The following is a 19,243-nucleotide window of genomic DNA, read 5'->3' as shown; positions in this document are numbered from 1 at the left end:
CCAGCCCCGCCGTGCGTGCTCACGTGACAGGCCCGTGCGGCCCCTCGCGCAATCCTCGGGGCGAGCGAAGATGGCGGCGGAGAGGGAGCCTCCTCCGCTGGGGGACGGGAAGCCCGCCGACTTTGAGGAGCAGGAGGATGGAGAGGACCTTTTCACCAGCACTGTCACCACCCTCGAGGTGAGACCGCGTCACCGGCGGCGCTGCGCCCCGTCGCTCATCTCACCTTCAGGAGCCTTTTCCCTGCATGAACTTGTCCCTCCCTCCCCACCACCCCCACCCACCCCCCTCCCGGGCTTGCCAGGACCTGGTCGGGAGGACGCCTGTGCCGGGGGCCCCACCCTCAGGCACCTGTCAGTGCGCTGGAGTTGGCGGGGCGGTTAGGCCCTCTCGGACCCGCCGACCGGCTGGGGGTCCGACCTGGTCCCGGAGGGCTGGGACTGCGCGGAGCATCGCGGCGCCCTGTTCCTGCTCAGCTGGTCTTCCCAGGTGTTCCTTGCACCTCGTCCTCCGGGGGCGGAGAAGGTCTTCCCCTGGGTCCCAGTGCACCCCGCCGCTCTCCTCTCCCGGGCGACCTCCGCAGCCCCTTCGGGGAGGTGCTTGCTTTCCCCTCCCTGGGGACGGGGCGCCCCCGAAAGGGGAGAGCAGGGAGGGGAGCGCCGAGCCACCCAGCCGCCCCGGGGAGCGAGTGGGTGGGTGCACTTTCCCCGGTCACGGCCCGACAGGAGCCCTGAAGGTGGTGCCTTTTCTTTTTTTTTTTTTCAAACTACCTGGTAGGTTAAATGCATTTGACCTGTTTTGTCTTCTTTAGTTCCAGTATTTTTTTAAGGATCATAGTGTTTGTGAAATATAAAGTTGAAGGGGGGGGAGTAGTCCAGTAAACTTTGTGTGTGTGTTTTTTAAGTTGCCGGGGAAGAAATAAAAACAGATCCTCACTCCCTTTTCCTCTTTTCTCGCATGGTCAGCGATCTGTGAAACCAAGTGTTCCTGTTTTCTGTCAGAGGAAACACCCTCTATGAACTGAACTGTATTGGGTCCCTTTTGTTAAGTTCACGTTTGAACTTGCTTTGCGTTTGATGAGAGCTCGCTCACCTCCGAGCCCAGTGTTAAGTGTGCATCTGTGTATTCAAATGTAAGCACATTTTCCAGAGCATTGTTTACCTCAGGCTGTACTTTCTGATAAACTGTTTTTTGTTTTTTTTTTTTAGTAAGCTTTCTTGTCTTGTTCAGTTCTGCACCAAAGCAATTGGAAATTACTGTCAAACAGTCTGTTATCTGAAATTCAGTTCACCGGGAACTTCCGGGAACGGTTTCAGCATTGACCACGCTCTGCTCATTGTATTTGTAGGGACCAGCCAAAACTTACCTCCCCTCAGATTATATGCTTCTTGGGGCCAAAGACAGTGAGTGCCTTGGTCATCTAAGTGTTCCTCACAACATCTTGAACATCTGCATTTAGTAAATGTTTGCTGGATTGTCAAAATCAGCATCTCCGAAGAATTAGTAAAAATGATCTTGCCAAACAAATTACCTTTTGGGGTTAGTATCCTTGACCTTTATGCATAACTGTACAGCTAGCTACCTTATATGTATGTTAATGTCTCAGCCCGAGGATCCTGTCTTTTCTTTGAGGGCAACAAAGGATCCACTAGAAAGGATCAGGAGAAAGTTCACTGAGGTAAACTAGAATACTGTGAGCACTATTCATTCCGTTTAATTGACATCTTTAGAGTTGGGTAAAGAATTATAAGCTGTGTTTCCTTTGGGGGACTTTAAGCGCTTTAGTTTTTTGCAAATACAAAAAGGAGAGAAGGAAATTGATGCAACAGCAGATTAAAGGGTAGACATTTTAGGATTTTAATCCTTCTCATCAGGTGACTTTTAGAAGAAATTATGAGTTTATTTCACTTGGTGATAAGATACACCAATGAAGATAACATTAGATAGCCAGAAATGGTTTATGGGCTAGAGATGTAGATTTGGGAGTCTCATAAACTTATTGAATGAGAACACTAACCCAGACTCTGTGTTGAAATATAGTCCCTGCCCTCATGGAGTGTTTGAACCAACAGGAGTAAATATTAATAAACATAGCTGTGTGACCAAAAACCTGCAGTACCGGGTGATACATGTGTAAATGAAACATGCATATAGTATGGAGATACTGTAGAAGACTGGAGTGACTTAATTGCATAGAAATTGTCTTTGGAACCCAGAAAGTGGGTGACATTAAGAGTAAGTAGAGACTTTTTTTTTTAATCCTCCCCCAAGGATATGCTTACTGATTTTTTTAGAGAGAGGGGAAGGGAGAGAGAAACATTGATCAGTTGCCTTCTGTACATGCCCCAACCAGGAATGGAACCCACAACCTAGGGTATGTGCCCTGACTGGTATTGAACCCGCAAACTTTTTGGTGTAGGGATGGGACAGTGCTTCAACCAACTGAGCCACACAAGCCGGGGCATTAGAGACTTTTGATAAAGAGGAACTAAAGTTTAGTATCTCTTGTCCCAGCACAACAGGGTGGTAACAGTGTGTAATTTATTTTTTTCTCTTTTGTAATCTTAGATAGGTCTTCAACTTTAAATGTATTATTTTTTTGAAAACTTTATTATGAATTATGTGTGTTTCAGAGAAAAAACATTTTATTACCACGTATTTAAAGGCAACAGCATGGAAAATTATGAAGAGGTACAACTCTAGTTGACCACTTTCCCTTGAAGCCATTAAATTTAAGGATTTTAGAATGAACTAGGGGCCCAGCACATGAAATCATGCACGGGCAGGGTCCCTAGGCCTAGCCTGCGATCAGGGCCATTTCCTGCTGCCACCCACCCTTGGTCCCCGTGGTTGAGCAGTCGTTCTGGTCGTTATACCGTTATGGTTGCTGGGCTTTTATTATATAGGATTGTTTTTAGTACCTATAAAAACGTTATTCTCTGAAGTTGCTTGAGGCAGAGATGCTCAGTTTTTTTTTGCAGACTTTTCTTAAAAAGATAAAATTATTCTTTAATGTTAATTTTACAAATGCACACTTTCCTATGAAATTGAATTCTTGTGTTTTTTCTCCCATAATGATAGTTTTTAGTTGAGATGACATTTATCTCAATTTAATAAAGTTCACTGTCACCTCATTCAAGATATAGAATACTTCAATCACCTCCCAAAAATTCACTCATGTAGTTAACCCTTTCCACTGGCAACCACTGATCTGTTCTCTGCTTTCTTTTATAGTTTTGTCTTTTCCAGAATGCTATATAAATGGAATCATACAGCCATGAAACTTCTTTTTTTCAATCCTCACTGAAGGATATTTTTCCCCATTGATTTTCAGAGACGGTGGAAAGGGGTAAGGGGAGAGAGAGAAACATCTATATGAGAGAGACACATCAATTGGTTGCCTCCTGCAATGCGCCAAACTGGCCGAGAATAAAATCTGCAGCCCTCTAGGAATATATCCCAAGAACTCAGAAACACCAATCAGAAAGAATATATGCACCCCTATATTTATAGCAGCACAATTTACAATAGCTAAGATTTGGAAACAGCCTAAGTGCCCATCAGCAGATGAGTGGATTAAAAAAATATGGTACCTCTACACAGTGGAATACTATGCTGCTGTAAAAAAGAAAGAACTCTTACCATTTGCAACAGCATGAATGGACCTGGAGAGCATTAAGCTAAGAAATAAGCCAGTCAGAGAAGGATAAGTATCACATGATCTCACTCATTTGTGGAATATAATTAACAATGTAAACTGATGAACAAAAATAGATCCAGAGACATAGAAATTGAACAGACCATCAAACCTCAGAGGGAAGGCAGGAGGTTGGGGGGCGGGGGGGTGCAGTAAGAGATCAACCAAAGGACTTGTATACATGCATGTACGTATAACCAATGTACACAGATGGTAGGGCATTGAGGGCATGTGTTGGGGGAAGGGAGCAGCTGGGGAGAGGTCAATGGGGGAAAAAAAGGAGACATGTAATACTTTCAACAATAAAGAATTTAAGTTAAAAAAAAAAGTTGATGTTTAGTAAAAAATAAAAGTAAAAAAACCTGCAACCCTTCGATGTGAGGGCCAACACTAATCACTGCTCAGTGGTTCCAGTCTGAAACTTTTTTAGTCTAGCTTCTTTAACTTAGCGTAAAGCATCTGAGATTTATCAATGTTGTTGCATGTACCAATAATTCATTTTTCTTACTGCTGAATTTATTGTATAAAGCACAGTTTGTTGTTGAAGGACATTTCTGTTGTTTCCAGTTTTGGGCATTAAAGAGTAAAGCCAATATACACATTTATGTACGCGTTTTTGTATGAACACAGTTTTAATTTCTTTTGTATAAATACTGAGAGGTAGGATTGCTGAGTTGTATGGTTAATATATGACTAACTTTGTAAGAAACTGCCAAACTTTCTCCCAAAAAGGTTCAATGGAGATAAGGTACAGGGAGGTGAAGTCATTTGCTTTTTAGTCTCATGAGTTTTAATGGCTGTAGTATAATATAACTTGAGACCAAATTCAATAGGACATTGTTTTGAAAATCAATGATCTTTGTGGGTTCATTAAAACAAATGCATGATGCTTCAAGGAAAAAGTATATTACTGTATTTCCTGGTATTATAAAAGTTATTTTCATATCAAATTTTACCCCTAATCATAGAGTCATGCTTTGAATATATTTTTGAGTATTTGAATCCTGAAGACTAGCCCCACGGAACCTTTGATGAAGCTGGATATATCAATTTCATTCTCTGGTCAGGTTTCTTTCATTTGATCTCTGAAATCTTATAAAATTGTAAGAGATTCTAAGAGAGAAAGCTGCCAAACTGTTTTCCCGTACAAACAGCTGTATCATTTTGCTTTCCCATCAACAATGAATAAGAATTCCAGTTGTTCACATCCTTGTCAGCACTTGGTAGTGTAAGTTTTTATTTTAGGCAGTGGCGAGCTTGAGGCTAGTTTTACTGGCTCGAAAGATGATTGTTCAATTTTCAGTAATTTTGTAGGCTGATTAATTCATACTGCTGTTGTTAAAAATTATATAAATGAATGCTTAAATTGAAAACAAAGGTAAATATTTTAAACTTAATTACTTCTTAATTCCTTTACTACATTTTACTTTTTTCTGTGTTCTTGAGGTTGTATGTCTATTCTATCTGTATGGTGAAAGTACATATTTTTCCAACTTTACAGTTTTGTGAGGGGTAATCAGCCACAGTGGGGGCATATTTATACCACAGAAATCCACAAAAGCTAAAAATCAGGGTCTTCTCTCCCTTAGACTTGTTTGCCAAACGTTTACCAGCATACCACTGATTTTTTTTAGCCATTCTAATAGGTGTGTGTGGTGTTATCTTATGTGGTTTCAATATACATTCTCTAATTATTAATGATGCTGAGTATCTTTTCACCATCTGAAAATTATCTTTGGTGAAGGGTCTTTTCACATACTTTGCATATTTTAAAAATTGGGTTTCCTTATTGAGTTTTAAGAGTTCTTCATATTTTAAATATAAATCCGTTGGCAGATATTTTTTTTCTAGTCTGTGGCTTGTCTTTTTTTTTTTAATTCTTACAGGAGGAATTGTTTTTCTCCACTAATTTCTAGAGAGAATGGGAGGGATGGTGGGTGGGAAACATTGACTTGAGAGAGATACATTGATTGGTTGCCACCCACATGCACCCCTGTTGGGGCTGAGAAACCTGCAACTGAGATAGGTGCCCTTGACTGGGAATTGAACCTTCAACCCTTGGTTCCCCGGGCCGAAACTCTAACCACTGAGCAAAACCAGCCAGGGCTGTGGCTTGTCTTTTTATGGTATTAATAATATCACAAAACAAAAGTTTGTTATTTTGATGAAGTTCAAGTTTATCCTTTTTTATTGATAGAACCTTATATGTCACCTATGAAATTCTTTGCTAATGTTAACTCAAGGTCACAAAGGTTTTGCTTATGTTTTTTTCTAGAAATTTTATAGTTTTACATTTAGGCCTGGCATTCATTTTGAGTTAATTTTTGTATTAGTTGAGGTTCATTGTTTTTGCTTATAGATATCCAGTTGTTCCACCACCATTTATGGAGAAGTAATAATGTTATTAAGGTTTGTTTTATGACTCAGAATATGTTCTGTCATGGTAAATATTATGTGTGCACTAGAAAAAAATACACAGTCTGACGTTGGGTAGAATGTTCTATAAATGTTAGGTCAAGTTGGTTGATAGTATTTTTCAGTAAACGCAACATTTTTGAATGTCAGGTGCTTTATGCTAAGTTAAAGAAGCTCTTAGACTCAGAAAGTTTCTCCATTGTGTTGTCTTTGCATCTTTGTCCAAAATCAGTTGAGCATATATGTGTGGGTCTATTTCTGGACTCTGTTCTGTTCATTGATCTGTTGACTATCCTTTTGCCAGTTTTATGCTACCTTGATTACTGTAACTCGAGTCTTAAAATCAGGTAGTATGAATCCACTTTGATTTTTCTTAAATTGTTTTGATTATTATAGTTCTTTTCTCTTTCCACCTAATTTATAATCAGTTTATTGATTTCTACACTAGAGAATTAACATTAAAAATATTGAGCCCTGACCGGTTTGGCTCAGTGGATAGAGCGTCAGCCTGCAGACTGAAGGGTCCCAGGTTCTATTCCAGTCAAGGGCATGTACCTTGGTTGCAGGCACATCCCCAATAGGGGGTGTACAGGAGGCAGCTGATCGATGTTTCTCTCTCATCGATATTTCTAACTCTCTATCCCTCTCCCTTCCTCTCTGTAAAAAATCAATAAAATATATTTAAAAAAAAATATTGAGCCTTTAAGCCATAAGTATACTGTTTCTCTCCATTTATTTAGGTCTTATTTGATTTTTCTTATCAGTGTTTATAGTTTTCTGCATACAGAAAACTAGCACATATTTTGTTAGTTTACACCTAAGTATTTAATGCACATACGGTATTTTTATTTCTTTTTTTAAAATATATTTTCATTGATCTCAGAGAGGAAGGGAGAGGGAGAGAAAGACTAAAACATCAATGATGAGAGAATCATGGATCAGCTGTCTCCTGCACACCCCCCACTGGGGATCCAGCCTGCAACCCGAGCATGTGCCCTTGACTGGAGTTGAACCTGAGACCCTTTGGTCCGCAGGCTGACGCTCTATCCACTGAGCCAAACCAGCTTGGTACTTTTATTTCTTTTTACATTTACTCATTGTTGGCATATTGACTCTGTATCCTACAACACTGCTGAACACTAATTTTTTTTTGTAGGTTTTTTTGTAGAGTCCTTGAGATTTCCTATGTAGATCAGGGGTGGGGAACGTCCAGCCCATTGGCTGTATAAGACCCTCAAAATCATTTTGTCTGGCCCTACCAAGGCATTAGGGGTGAGTTAGTTAAATGTTTGACTAAATATAGCAGGCTAACTTTTAAATTGATTATTTTGTATGGGCTGGGAATGATGTTATAAATATCCAAATGGCCCTTGGCAGAAAAAAGGTTTCCCACCCCTGAAATTGTGTTGTCTGTGATTAGAGCGTTCCTTCCTTCTTTTCTTCTTCCCATTCCTTATGCCTTTTTAAAATTTTGCATTAATGCACTAGCTAGGGCCACCAGTCTTATATTGAATAGAAACTTTAAGAGTTTTAGCCTTTCCCATTTCATGGTTGTGGAAGAAAAAAAATTTGTTCTTTTTGCTATAAATATTAAGTTAACTGTAAGGTTTTTTGTAGGTGACCTTCAACTTTACTGAAGTCATTATTCTAATAATTTTCTGGTGGAGCCTGCAGTTTTCTATATATAGCATCATGTCATCTGCAAATAATGAGAGTTTTATTTCTTTCCAATTTGAATGCCTTTTATTTCTTTTTTTTATATTTGATGGTATTCATTTATTTTTATTGTTATAACAATTAAAATATGTCAAAAATAAAGATGCAGTGCTGTCTTCCAAATGCATTTCTGAAATACATTAATTCAGAATAGATGCAGAGGTAGCAAAGTGCTTATTTCTTGGACTTGTCTGAATGCTATAGCTAGGACTTCCAACACCATGTTGAATAGAAATGGTGATAGTGGGCATTCTTATCTTCTTCCCAATCTTAGGAAAGACTTTCAGCTTTTTCTGGGGATAGTACCAATGGCAGAACTACACTAGGTTTGTGCAGCAGTGACTCCAAGAAAAACTATCTTTTTGGCTTTTCACCATTGAGTATGATATTAGCTGTGGGTGTGTCATATGTGGACTTTATTATGTTGAGACTAGAGGCCCGTTGCAGGAAGATTCCTGCAAGAATAGGGCTTCCTGCAGCTGGAGCGAAGCAGAGAAGGGAGCAAAACCCGCTGAGGTGGGCTTTGGTCCCACCCCGCTGCCCGGCTGGTTTCCCTACTGCCTCCTGCCTCCGCCGCCTTGGCTCCGTTCCTGCCTCCGCCGCCTTGGCTCCGTTCCTGTCTCCGCCGCCTCTACTTTGCTCCCTTCTGCAGTGCTTCACTTCCACGTTGTCTTCAGTCTTCGCTCCAAGCCGGTATATGCAAATGAACCACCATCTTGGTTGGGTTAATTTGCATATGGTCATCCTGATTGGCTGTTGGGCGTAGCGAAGGTACGGTCAATTAGCATCTTTGTCTTATATTAGTTTAGATATGTTCCTTCTATACCAACTTTGTTGAGCGTTTATATCATAAAAGGATGTTTAACTTTGTTATGCTTTTTCTGCCTCTATTGAGATGATCATATGGTGTTTATCCTATATTTTGTTAATGTGATGTGTTGCATTAACTGATTTACAGATGTTGGACCTTCCTTGCATCATTTGATTATGATGTTGGTGAGAAGAAAAAAATCCATTCCCAGTTGGGGCCATTGTCTGTGGGGATTTTCTCATACATCCCAGACATGTGCACTGTTGGGTTAATTGGCATGTCTAAATTATCCCAGTCTGAATGAGAGAGAGAGAGAGAGCGCGCTCACCTTGTGATGGAAGGGCTTGTAATGGAACCCTTGAGGAAGGATTGGCTCCAGGGAAGTTCCCACCTTAAGCCCTGAGTTGCTGGAACTGGCTCAGGCCAACCAACCAGAGTCCTGTTCTGGAACAAATGGGTTGGAAAATTACCTTACTTTTTAAATTAATTTTTCTTAAATGTATGTATATAATTTACATTTATTAGAAATAATTTGAGTAAAGTTTGGCTGGAAATTTTCCTGTAGGAAATTAACTCTTATTTATATCAATTAGCTTTTGTATATTAACCTTGTATCGTGAAACTTTACTTGTTCTGGAGGGTTTTTTTGTTGATTCTTTTGGATTTTCTACTTGGATGATCATGTCATCTGTGAACAAAGAGTTTTATTCTTTCTTCCCAATCTGTATACCATTTATTTCCTTTTCTTGTCCTATTACTTTGGGTAGGACTTCCAGTATAGTATTGAAAAGCAGTTGTAAAAGGGACATCCTTTCCTTGTTCCTGATCTTAGTGGTAAGCTTCAACTTCCTCATTATTAGGTATAGGTTTTTTTTAGATAGTCTTTCTTAAGTTGAGGAAGGTCTCCTGTCTTTCTAGTTTACTGAGAATTTTATAAATGAGTGTTGAGCCACCACTACATTTTCATGTAGCTGTGCTGTAGGCTATCTCAAAGTATTCAGTATTATAGACAATCTGATAGACAAACTTGTGGCCAGTTTTTAGGCATATTCATAATTATTTTCTTAGAATTCATTTGACAGTCACTGAGTGTTTGCTACCAGGAACTAAATAAAAATCATTAAATAACAAAAGATACTTTTCTTACTGAGTTTATAGTCAATAAAGCAGGTGATAATTATATTGTAACTAGAGGCCCGGTGCACAGATTCATGCACTGGTGGGGTCCCTTGGCCTGGCCTGGGGTGATTGGGCCAAAACTGGCTCTCTGACATCCCCCGAGGGGTCCTGGATATCGAGAGGGTGCAGGCCAGGCTGAGGGACCCCACCGGTGCACAATTGGGGCCGGGGAGGGACCTCAGGAGGGCTCCAGAGTGTGTCTAGCCCATCTCACCCAGTCCCGATCAGGGCTGATCGGAGCCAGGAAGAAACTGGGGGAGGGCTCCAGGTTGTGTCTGGCCCATCTCGCCCAGTACCGATTGGGGCCAGCCAGGGAGGGACTGCAGAGGGCTCCAGGGTGTGTCCAGCCCGTCTCGCCCAGTCCTGATCGGCCAGACCCCAGCAGCAAGCTAACCTACCAGTTGGAGCGTCTGCCCCCTGATGGTCAGTGTGTGTCATAGCAACTAGTTGAACGGTCAGACACGACACTTAGCATATTAGGCTTTTATTATATAGGACTAGAGGCCCGGTGCACAAAAATTTGTGCACTGGGGAGGGGGGTCCCTCAGCCCGGCCTGTGCCCTCTCCCAGTCTGGGACCCCTCGGGAGATAACGACCTGCTGGCTTAGGCCCGCTCCCGGGTGGCAGAGGGCAGGCCCAATCCCTAGGTGCAGCCCCTGGTCGGGCTCAGAGCAGGGCCGATTAGAGAGTTGGGGCGCTGCCAATGTCATGCACAGAGCAGGGTGGATCGGGAGGTTGCGATGCCACCCTCAGTCACGCTCAGGGTAGGGCCGATTGGGGGGTTGGGGCACCACCCCGTCACACTCCAGGCAGGGTCGATGGGGAGGTTGCGGCGCCACCCCCTGTCACGCACAAAGCAGGGCCCATCAGGGGGTTGGGGAGCTCCCCCCTGTCATGCACAGAGCAGGGCCCATCAGGGGTTTAGGGAGCTCCCCCCTGTCACGCACAGAGCAGGGCCGATCAGGGGGTTGAGGAGCTCCCCCCTATCACCCACAGAGCAGGGCCGATCAGGGAGTTGGGGCGCCGCCACTGTCACACTCAGGGCAGGGCCGATGGGGAGGTTATGGCTCTACCCCGTCACACACAAAGCAGGGCCCGTGGGGGGGGTGGCGGTTGGGGTGCCCCACCCTGTCACACACAGAGCCGCAGGGCAATCAGGGGGTTGGGGAGCTCCCCCCATCAGGCACAGAACAGGGCTGATCAGGGGGTTGGGGCGCCTTCCCTTGTCACGAACAGAGCAGGGCAGATAGGGAGGTTGTGGCCCCACCCCCTGTCACACACGGAGCTGCAGGGTGATCAGGGGGTTTGGGCACTGCCCCCTGTCACGCTGATCCCGGTGCCGGGAGGCCTCGCAGCTCCGCTGATCCCGGTGCTGGGAGGCATATTACCCTTTCACTATATAGGATAGAGGCCTGGTGCACGGGTGGGGGCCGGCTGGTTTGCCCTGAAGGGTGTCCTGGATCAGGGTGGGGGTCCCCACTGGGGTGCCTGGCCAGCCTGGATGAGAGGATGATGGCTTTTTGCATCTGGTCACACCCCCTTCAGGGTGGGCGTCCCCACTGGGGTGCCTGGCCAGCCTGGATGAGGGGATGATGGCTGTTTGCATCTGGTCACACCCCCTTCAGGGTGGGCGTCCCCTCTGGGGTGCCTGGCCAGTCTGGGTGAGGGGCCGAGGGCCGTTTTCAGGCTGGCGGGCGACTGAAGCTCCCAACCTGTCCTTTTTTTATTTATTTTTTTATTCTGGGCCAGCTTTAGCTCTGAGGCTCGGCTCCAGCTCTGAGGCCTCGGCTGCTGAAAGCAGGTATCTGGTTTGTTTGGGTTCGATAATTGTAACACTGTTGCGGTCCTGCTCACTCCAGCTCTGAGATCCAGGCTGCCTGAAAGCAGGGATCTGCGTTTGTTCTATAATTGAAACAATGTTGCAGTCCTGCTGGCTGAAGCCTGGCTGGCTGAAAGCAGATTTCTGGGTTTTTGTTTAGCTTCTATATTTGTAACATTGTTTCTTAAACTGCAAGCTCAGAGGCCGGCAGCAGCAGGCGGGGAACGTTGGCTTCCTCCGTCACTGAAGCAAACAAACCTCCTGTTCGCTTCAAGCTGCCTAGCTGCCGGCCGCCATCTTGGTTGGCAGTTAATTTGCCTATCGCCCTGATTAGCCAATGGGAAGGGTAGCGGAGATATGGCTAATTACCATGTTTCTCTTTTATTAGATAGGATGTGATAAGACAAGTAGATATTCTTTGGGAGCATATAGGCCAGTGATTCCCAAAGTGGGCGCTACCGCCCCCCCGGTGGGCGCTGCAACGATCCAGGGGGGCGGTGATGGCCACAGGTGCATTTGGGGGCGATGAGTAACTGCTATTAAAATTTTTAAAAAATTAATTTCCAGGGACTGAGTAATATTTTTTCCGGAAAGGGGGCGGTAGGCCAAATAAGTTTGGGAACCACTGATATAGGCCAATCACCTTCCCAGACATAGCTAGAATTGAGGTTGTCTGAACATCTTTCAGAAGTAATGTTTTAGTTTATTTGTTTTTAAATTCCTTCAAGTGAAAATGCTTAGGTAAAGGAGGCCCACCTTTGTGAGAGTTTGAGTGTGTAAGAATAAGCTCCTGAAAGCAAAGAAAGCCTCTTCTTTCAATTTTCCAGTAAAGAATTGAAATTTTTAAAGCTCTGAAGAAATGTTCTCATGTCATAGAGGACAATTTACTTAAGAAGCTGACGATAAAATCGTATGACTTAGGAGTGGTGGGCTCAAAAGATTATTCATTGTATAAAAGGTTTACTAATTATAAAGAAAAAAATAGATAATTTACCCTTACTAAAATTAAGATCTTCTATGCATTAAAATCTACCATTAAGAAAGTGACATATACTGGGGAAAAAATATTTGCAGTGTATGTCTGACATGACTAAGAACTTTTATCCAGAACATATAAAGAATGCCTACAAATCAGTAAGAACAATGGGCAAAATACTTGAAGAGACCCTTCAAAAAGAGGATATTCAAATGACCATTAAACATATGAAAAATTGCTGAGCATCATTATTCATCAGGGAAATGAAAATTCAAACCACAGTAAAATACACTCTGCACCTGCCATAATAGCTAAAATGAAAAAGATGGACTATGTCAAAGCATTGACAAGGAGTAACTGAAATTTTCATATTTTGCTTGTGGGAATATAAATTATATAACCATGTTAAAAGATTGTTTAATGATTCAGCTATTCCGTAACTCCTAGGTACACACTAAACAGAAATTTGTTCACGTTTGCTAAAAGATAGATGTGTGTATGTGAGTGTGTGTACGTATTAGAAAGTTCATACATTATTGATAGTTATAAAAACTGATAGCCATTCAAAGGCCCATCAACAGTAGAATGGATTAATTGTATATTCATACCATTGAATATTTTACAGCAACAAGAATGAGTAATCTATTACTACATACAACAATGTAGAAGAATCTCATATACATAACATTAAGAACAAAACCAAACACAAAAGAATATATTCTGTATGGTTACATTTATGAAGAGCAAAAACAGGAAAAACTAATCCATGCTGGTAGAAACCTATGTAGGGAAAGAGTAAAGAGTGGAAGGGAGCATGAGCAGAACTTCTGGGTTTGATGATAATGTTCTCTTTCTTGATCTAGGTGCTGGTTACACAGGGACGTTGGGCTTGTGAAAATACCTAGCTCTGCACTTTTTTTTTAACTCCTCACCCGAGGACATGCTTTTACTGATTTTAGAGGGGAAGGGGGAAAGAGAAAGAGAAACATCTATTGGTTGCCTCTCGCATGCACCCCAAACAGGGATTGAACCCACAACCTGGGTATCTGGAACCAGGAATGGAACCCATGACCTTTTTGGTGTATGTGATGATGCTCCAAACAAGTGAGCCATACATGCCAGGGCTAGCTGTGCACTTTTGACATGTTATGATGTGATGTTATGTTATGTTATGTTATGTTATTTTTGAAATGTATTGCTTTTAAATGTTATAAGGAAACTATAATAAAGCTGAAAGCTTTACAATCTAGATTCCATTATATTGGTCATTATACTTTAAGGTTAAGAAGTACAGAAATAGTCCCTTAGCTGAATTAAAATTTAAATGTTTGGGGAGAGGACATAATTTTAGACTAATAGTAATCTTAATTCAACTAGTATTAAATCTTCCTCTTATAATAAAGCAGCATTTTGAACTTCTTACAATTGTAACATGTTTTCAAGATTTGGTTTTGACTATTATATACTAATCAATTTTATTATATATGACCAAAGCATTAAATTTTGTTTTTGTTAATTATAACACACATGAAAAATTTGTATCTCAAAAGGGGTAACTAGAAAAGATTTTCTTATTTCAATTTTAAGTGACTTTTTATTAGAAAAAGAGAGAAGATGAGTAAGAATGTGTTTTGGGTTCATTCTTACCCTCAGAGGAGGAACTATAAATAACTGTGCTTGTTCTTGCTCCCCTTTCTATCAAGGGAGTGTCCTAGTTCTGTAATGTATAGAGACATAATTATAACAGATAAACATGCCAGTCCATTATGTATTACTGGTTGTTGTTTTTTCTTTTTTTCACAGTCAATTCCATCTTCTCCAGAACCAATTAGTCTTCTTACAGAAGATGTTAGTACAAACTCCAATGGTCCCAAACCTGCAGAAGTTGTGCTAGAGGATGACACAGAAGATCTTTTTGCAGGTAATTGTGACTTTCTTTGTTTATTTTAATAATAGGCAATTGTAGCCCTAACCGGTTTGGCTCTGTGGATAGAGCGTCAGCCTGCGATCTGAAAGGTCCCAGGTTCGATTACGGTCAAGGCCATGTACCTTAGTTGCGGGCACATCCCCAATTGGGGGTGTGCAGAAGGCAGCCGATTGATGTTTCTCTCTCATCAGTGTTTCTAACTATCCCTCTCCCTTCCTCTCTGTAAAAAAATAATAAAATATTTTTTTTAAAAAAAGGCAATTGTAGCGTATATCCTGTTAGAATGTATTCTATAAAGCAAAATTAAAATTTTGTGTAAAATGTTAGCGGTAGCTTTTCTCGTTAATTACTAGATGGATAAGAAATTTCTAATTAGATAACTGTGAAAAATATAAACTGTTGAGAGAAGCAAAAATGATATTTTTCTCGTTTTAATAAATCACATATTGTAATTTCATTGTTTTGATCCAAGTTCAGAGTAAAAACTAATGGTTGTGTCATTCATATTTTGAGAAATAGTGGTGATTATACTTTTTATTAATTACATGTTGTCACAAACCAATATTAAACTCTGGATTTAAAAATTACTTAATTTATATTATATATATATACTTAAAATATGTTTTAATACATCAGTATTTACCACCTCTTGAATTTTGATTCAATTTTAGGTGAGTAAATTGATGTTTGAGGAATTGAATTTTGATAAGAGGTCAGGGTTTGGTGTAGTCTATTCTACCTTTAAAAAAATTGGACTCTCTTCAAAACAATGTTGTGCTTAAAAATTAAAATTTAAGTACAATTTAATGTTTGGATATTAAAAAGCCAAATCCTTAGAAGAATGACACAGCATTTTAAAATAGTAACTATGTGTGTTGAACAGTTTAATTTACTTGAACTGGCCTTCATTGAGTTAAAATTTAATATTATGTCCTTAACTTTTATAGTATTTGAATATTCAAACCATTCTGAATTTTTTAAAAAAATATATTTTATTGATTTTTTACAGAGAGGAAGGAGAGGAATAGAGAGTTAGAAACATCAATGAGAGAAAAACATTGATCAGCTGCCTCCTGCACACTCCCCACTGGGGTTGTGCCCGCAACCAAGTACATGCCCTTGACCAGAATCAAACCCGGGCCCCTTAAGTCCGCAGGCCGATGCTCTATCCACTGAGCCAAACCGGCTAGGGCCATTCTGAATTTTTTATACAATTATTTTGAAGATAATAGTCCTCCATCACAAAGATCTATATAAGTTCTTGATTGGTTAGCTCCATGAAAAGTTTTCACTGTAGCCCTAGCCAGTTTGGTTCAGTGGATAGAGCATCTATCTATGGACTGATGGGTCCTAGGTTCGATGCTGGTCAAGGGCACATGCTTAGGTTGAGGGCTTGATCCCCAGTGGGGGGCATGCAGGAGGTAGCCAATCAATGATTCTCTCTCATTGATGTTTCCATCTCTCTTCTTTCTTCTCTGTAATCAATACATATACATTTAAAAAAAAGAAAAAAGAAAGAAAGAAGCCAGTTGCAGTGCAAATTCTGCATGATTCCACTTATATGAAGTATCCAAGATAGTGAAAAAAATAAAAAGAAGTTTTCACTGTAAATGAATTTATGTATTTTAGCATGTCAGAAAATTTAAAATATTATACCAAACTAGAGGTCCAGTGCACAAAATTCGTGCACTTGGGGAAGGGGGTCCCTTAGCCTGGCTTTCGTCCTTTCACAATCCAGGCGCCTCGGGGGATGTCTGACTAATGGCTTTGGCCTGCTCCCCATGGGGAGAAGACATAAGCCGGCAGTCAGACATCCTTAGCGCTGCTGCAGAGGTAGGAGAGGCTCCCACCACCACCGCTGTGCTCTCCAGCAGTGATCCTGGCTTCTGGCTGAGTGGCGCTCCCCCTGTGGGAACACAGACCACCAGGGGCAGCTCCTGCATTGAGCATCTGCCCCCTGATGGTCAGTGTGCATCATAGCGTCTGGTCGTTCTGCCATTCGGTTGATTTGCATATTAGCCTTTTATTATATAGGATACCAATCATATCCCTCCTTTTTTATAGCTACCTAACAACTTAGAGAAAAATCATAGTTAAATAAAGTTGTAAAGTTCTTTTGTTTCTTTCCTTTCATGGACTTTTCCCAGGGAGTCCTTAAAAGCTTTTTCATAGCATTTGTTTTGTTCTAAAAGTTGACTCCTTTCTCTACTAAAATAGGCAGTATTAATCTAACATTGAGTGTATTCCTTTTCTAATATAGGGTCATGTATAGAAGTTTTGTATTACCCATTTTATTAAAGACTCTTTTACCTTAAAGTCACATAAAATGCTGAAACGTGTGTGTGTGTGTGTGTGAGTGTGTGTGTGTGTGTGTGTACACGCACATACACATGAGCACAAGGAATGAGGATTTTGGATTTTTTTGCAGTGTGCAGTTTGCCACATGAGGACTAAACAGTGATATTTATTTGCCCACTTAGCTTGAGTAGAAAAATCTTTTTTTATGTTTTAGTCTGTCTAGCAAGTCTATCCTATATAATAAAGAGCTAGTATGCAAATGGTTGTCACATCATCACACCGTAACGGCTCAGACACTCAACACTGAGGAGAGAGGAATGGGGACCAGCCAGGCTGCAGCCCAGGAGAGGGACAAGCTGCCTGCCCCGTGGTCCTGGGCGCCAATGGTTGTACCTGCACCTGCGGCTCAGGCAAAGCCGCCCGCCCACGGTCCCCTGTGGCTGTGGCCGGCCCTGGTCCTGGGTGCCTGCAGCAAGCCAGAGGGAGGGAAGCCCGTTTCCCAGGTGCCGGCAACCGGCCAGAGGAGGGAATCCTGGGTTCCGGGTTCAGGGCGAGGCAGAGGCCGTTAGGGGCAATCAGGCAGGCAAGCAGGCGAGCGGTTAGGAGCCAGCGGTCCTGGGTTGGGAGAGGCAGTCCAACATCCCCTGAGGGGTCCTGGATAGGAGAGAGTGCAGGCCGGGCTGAGAGATCCCCCCCCCCCCCCCCGCACGAATTTTGTGCACCAGGCCTCTAGTACTAAATTTTGTGATACAAATATGGTCAATGCCTATGTTTGTTTTAAAAGAAAAGAGAGAAACAGGGACTAAACACTAAACATAGTTATATGTTTCCTTTGTTGTTTGCAAACACTTTTTATGCTTTATCTTTTTTCTTAAACTCAGCTGCATGTCATAATCTGATCATTTTTATATGAATGAGTTAATACTACACTTGCATCTTATTTAAGAAGACTTTAAGTAGATATATCATTCATTCCCCCTTCTATGGAGGAGTCTGGTTCTAGGAAACCATAGTAGAGAGTAGCAATGTTACCAGAATGGTGAAACTATTGTCCAGTAATAAGACCATGTACTTAATTTATTTCCCCTATATCAGAGGAGAGAATATAGATATTGCTGTAGTGATTTAGCCATTTTGATTTTTAAACCATAAGGGGATTAGATTATATTGGTATGTACGCTGATGCATTTTATGTAGCATTTCAAATATTAGTTATGTCAGAAGTGGTATCAGAAAAAGTTCAAATGTGTATGTTGCTATTATTAACTTAGAAAGTGCTCACCAAATAAGGTTGGCTTCAGAGCCCCTCTCCACCATTTGTTACATCCTGCACTGTACTTCACCGAGCATACTTTAGGAAACTGTCCTAGAGGAGTAAGTGAGGGTGTGCATATTGGAATTGTCTTAGACTTTTAGAACTTGTTTCTGTCAGGATACTTAGCTTATTTCACTTATTTTTTTTTTAATCAAATAATACCAATTGTAAGTTTAATGAGTATTCCTTTGTTTAAAAATTCTCTGGTGTCTATCATATGTTTAAACTGTTACTTAGCTGACATTTGTGGTTGTCCTCAAAGTATCTCTTCCAAAGAAAAGTTAATCTTTATACTTAGTACCTATGGGGCATCTTCTGGAACCTTTAGGTCTGTTTTAAATTAAATTAAACTTCATGAACATACAGCATGTTACTTTACTTTTGATTAAAAAAAATTCATGAAGGAATTTAAGGTAGACTATGTATTAGCATGCTAAACCTAGGTTTGTATCTATTTATTTCTATTTTCCCCCTCCATATTAGTTACTTAGATCATATTTAGTTTTTATTTTGTTCATGAAACAGCTTATCAGAGTCTGTACAAAGAATACAAAAACCTGATTTATCAGTGAAGTAAAATATGATTGAAAAGTTAAAATGACTTTGAATTACCTGCACTGATATCTTAATAAAGTTACAATGTCTTTCACAGTTTTTTGTCTATGGGTTTGTTGCCGGTAACAGTACCTCCTTCAGAGAATTTTGATTTTTTGATTTTTTTTTATTTTGTTTTGTTTGCTGCTTGTTGTTTTACTTGTTTGTAGATTAAAGCTCTTACACCTCCTACCTTTGATATTGCTTCCTTTCTTTCTTATATTTACTTATTCGTTTCATTTTTTTTTAAAAAAAGAATAAATATTAGCAATCTTAACAGCCTGAAGTTGCATGTAAGATTTTAATTTGTTATGTTAGGGTCATCTATAGTGTATTCAACATCTATAGTCCATTTTCTTCCTCTGGTTACCATAGTTTGAAGGATTTTGATTATTTTTATTTTTAATATAAAAAATAAAGAGAGCAGTGCTAAATAAAGATCTCATCAACAAGAGATAACCAGTAAGAGTAGATTGATAAAATGCAATTGTTTACATT

At 40.9% G+C, this 19,243-nt stretch overlaps 1 protein-coding gene across 8 annotated transcripts in view; it reads left to right on the top strand.

Annotated features, from left to right (window-relative positions):
• The first annotated feature begins 19 nt into the window (after nucleotides 1–19).
• The window catches only part of SNX2 (sorting nexin 2), a 60,373-nt gene continuing 41,149 nt past the window's right edge, over nucleotides 20–19,243 (top strand). For 6 of the 8 annotated variants that reach the window (XM_023743955.1, XM_023743781.1, XM_023743925.1 and 3 more), the window contains exons 1-2: nucleotides 20–178; nucleotides 14,415–14,532. In XM_023743955.1, the coding sequence (XP_023599723.1) occupies nucleotides 71–178; nucleotides 14,415–14,532 (226 nt within the window). In that variant the 5' untranslated portion in view covers nucleotides 20–70. Of the gene's footprint in view, nucleotides 179–963; nucleotides 1,131–14,414; nucleotides 14,533–19,243 lie in introns of all 8 variants that reach the window. The other 2 variants (XM_023743881.1, XM_023743840.1) reach the window with 2 other exon arrangements.

Source organism: Myotis lucifugus, unplaced genomic scaffold (genome assembly GCF_000147115.1).
Source record: "Myotis lucifugus unplaced genomic scaffold, Myoluc2.0 scaffold_0, whole genome shotgun sequence".
NCBI classification, from domain to species: domain Eukaryota; kingdom Metazoa; phylum Chordata; class Mammalia; order Chiroptera; family Vespertilionidae; genus Myotis; species Myotis lucifugus.
Note: the sequence above shows the minus strand (reverse complement) of the source record. Positions and strands in the feature narration are given on the sequence as shown.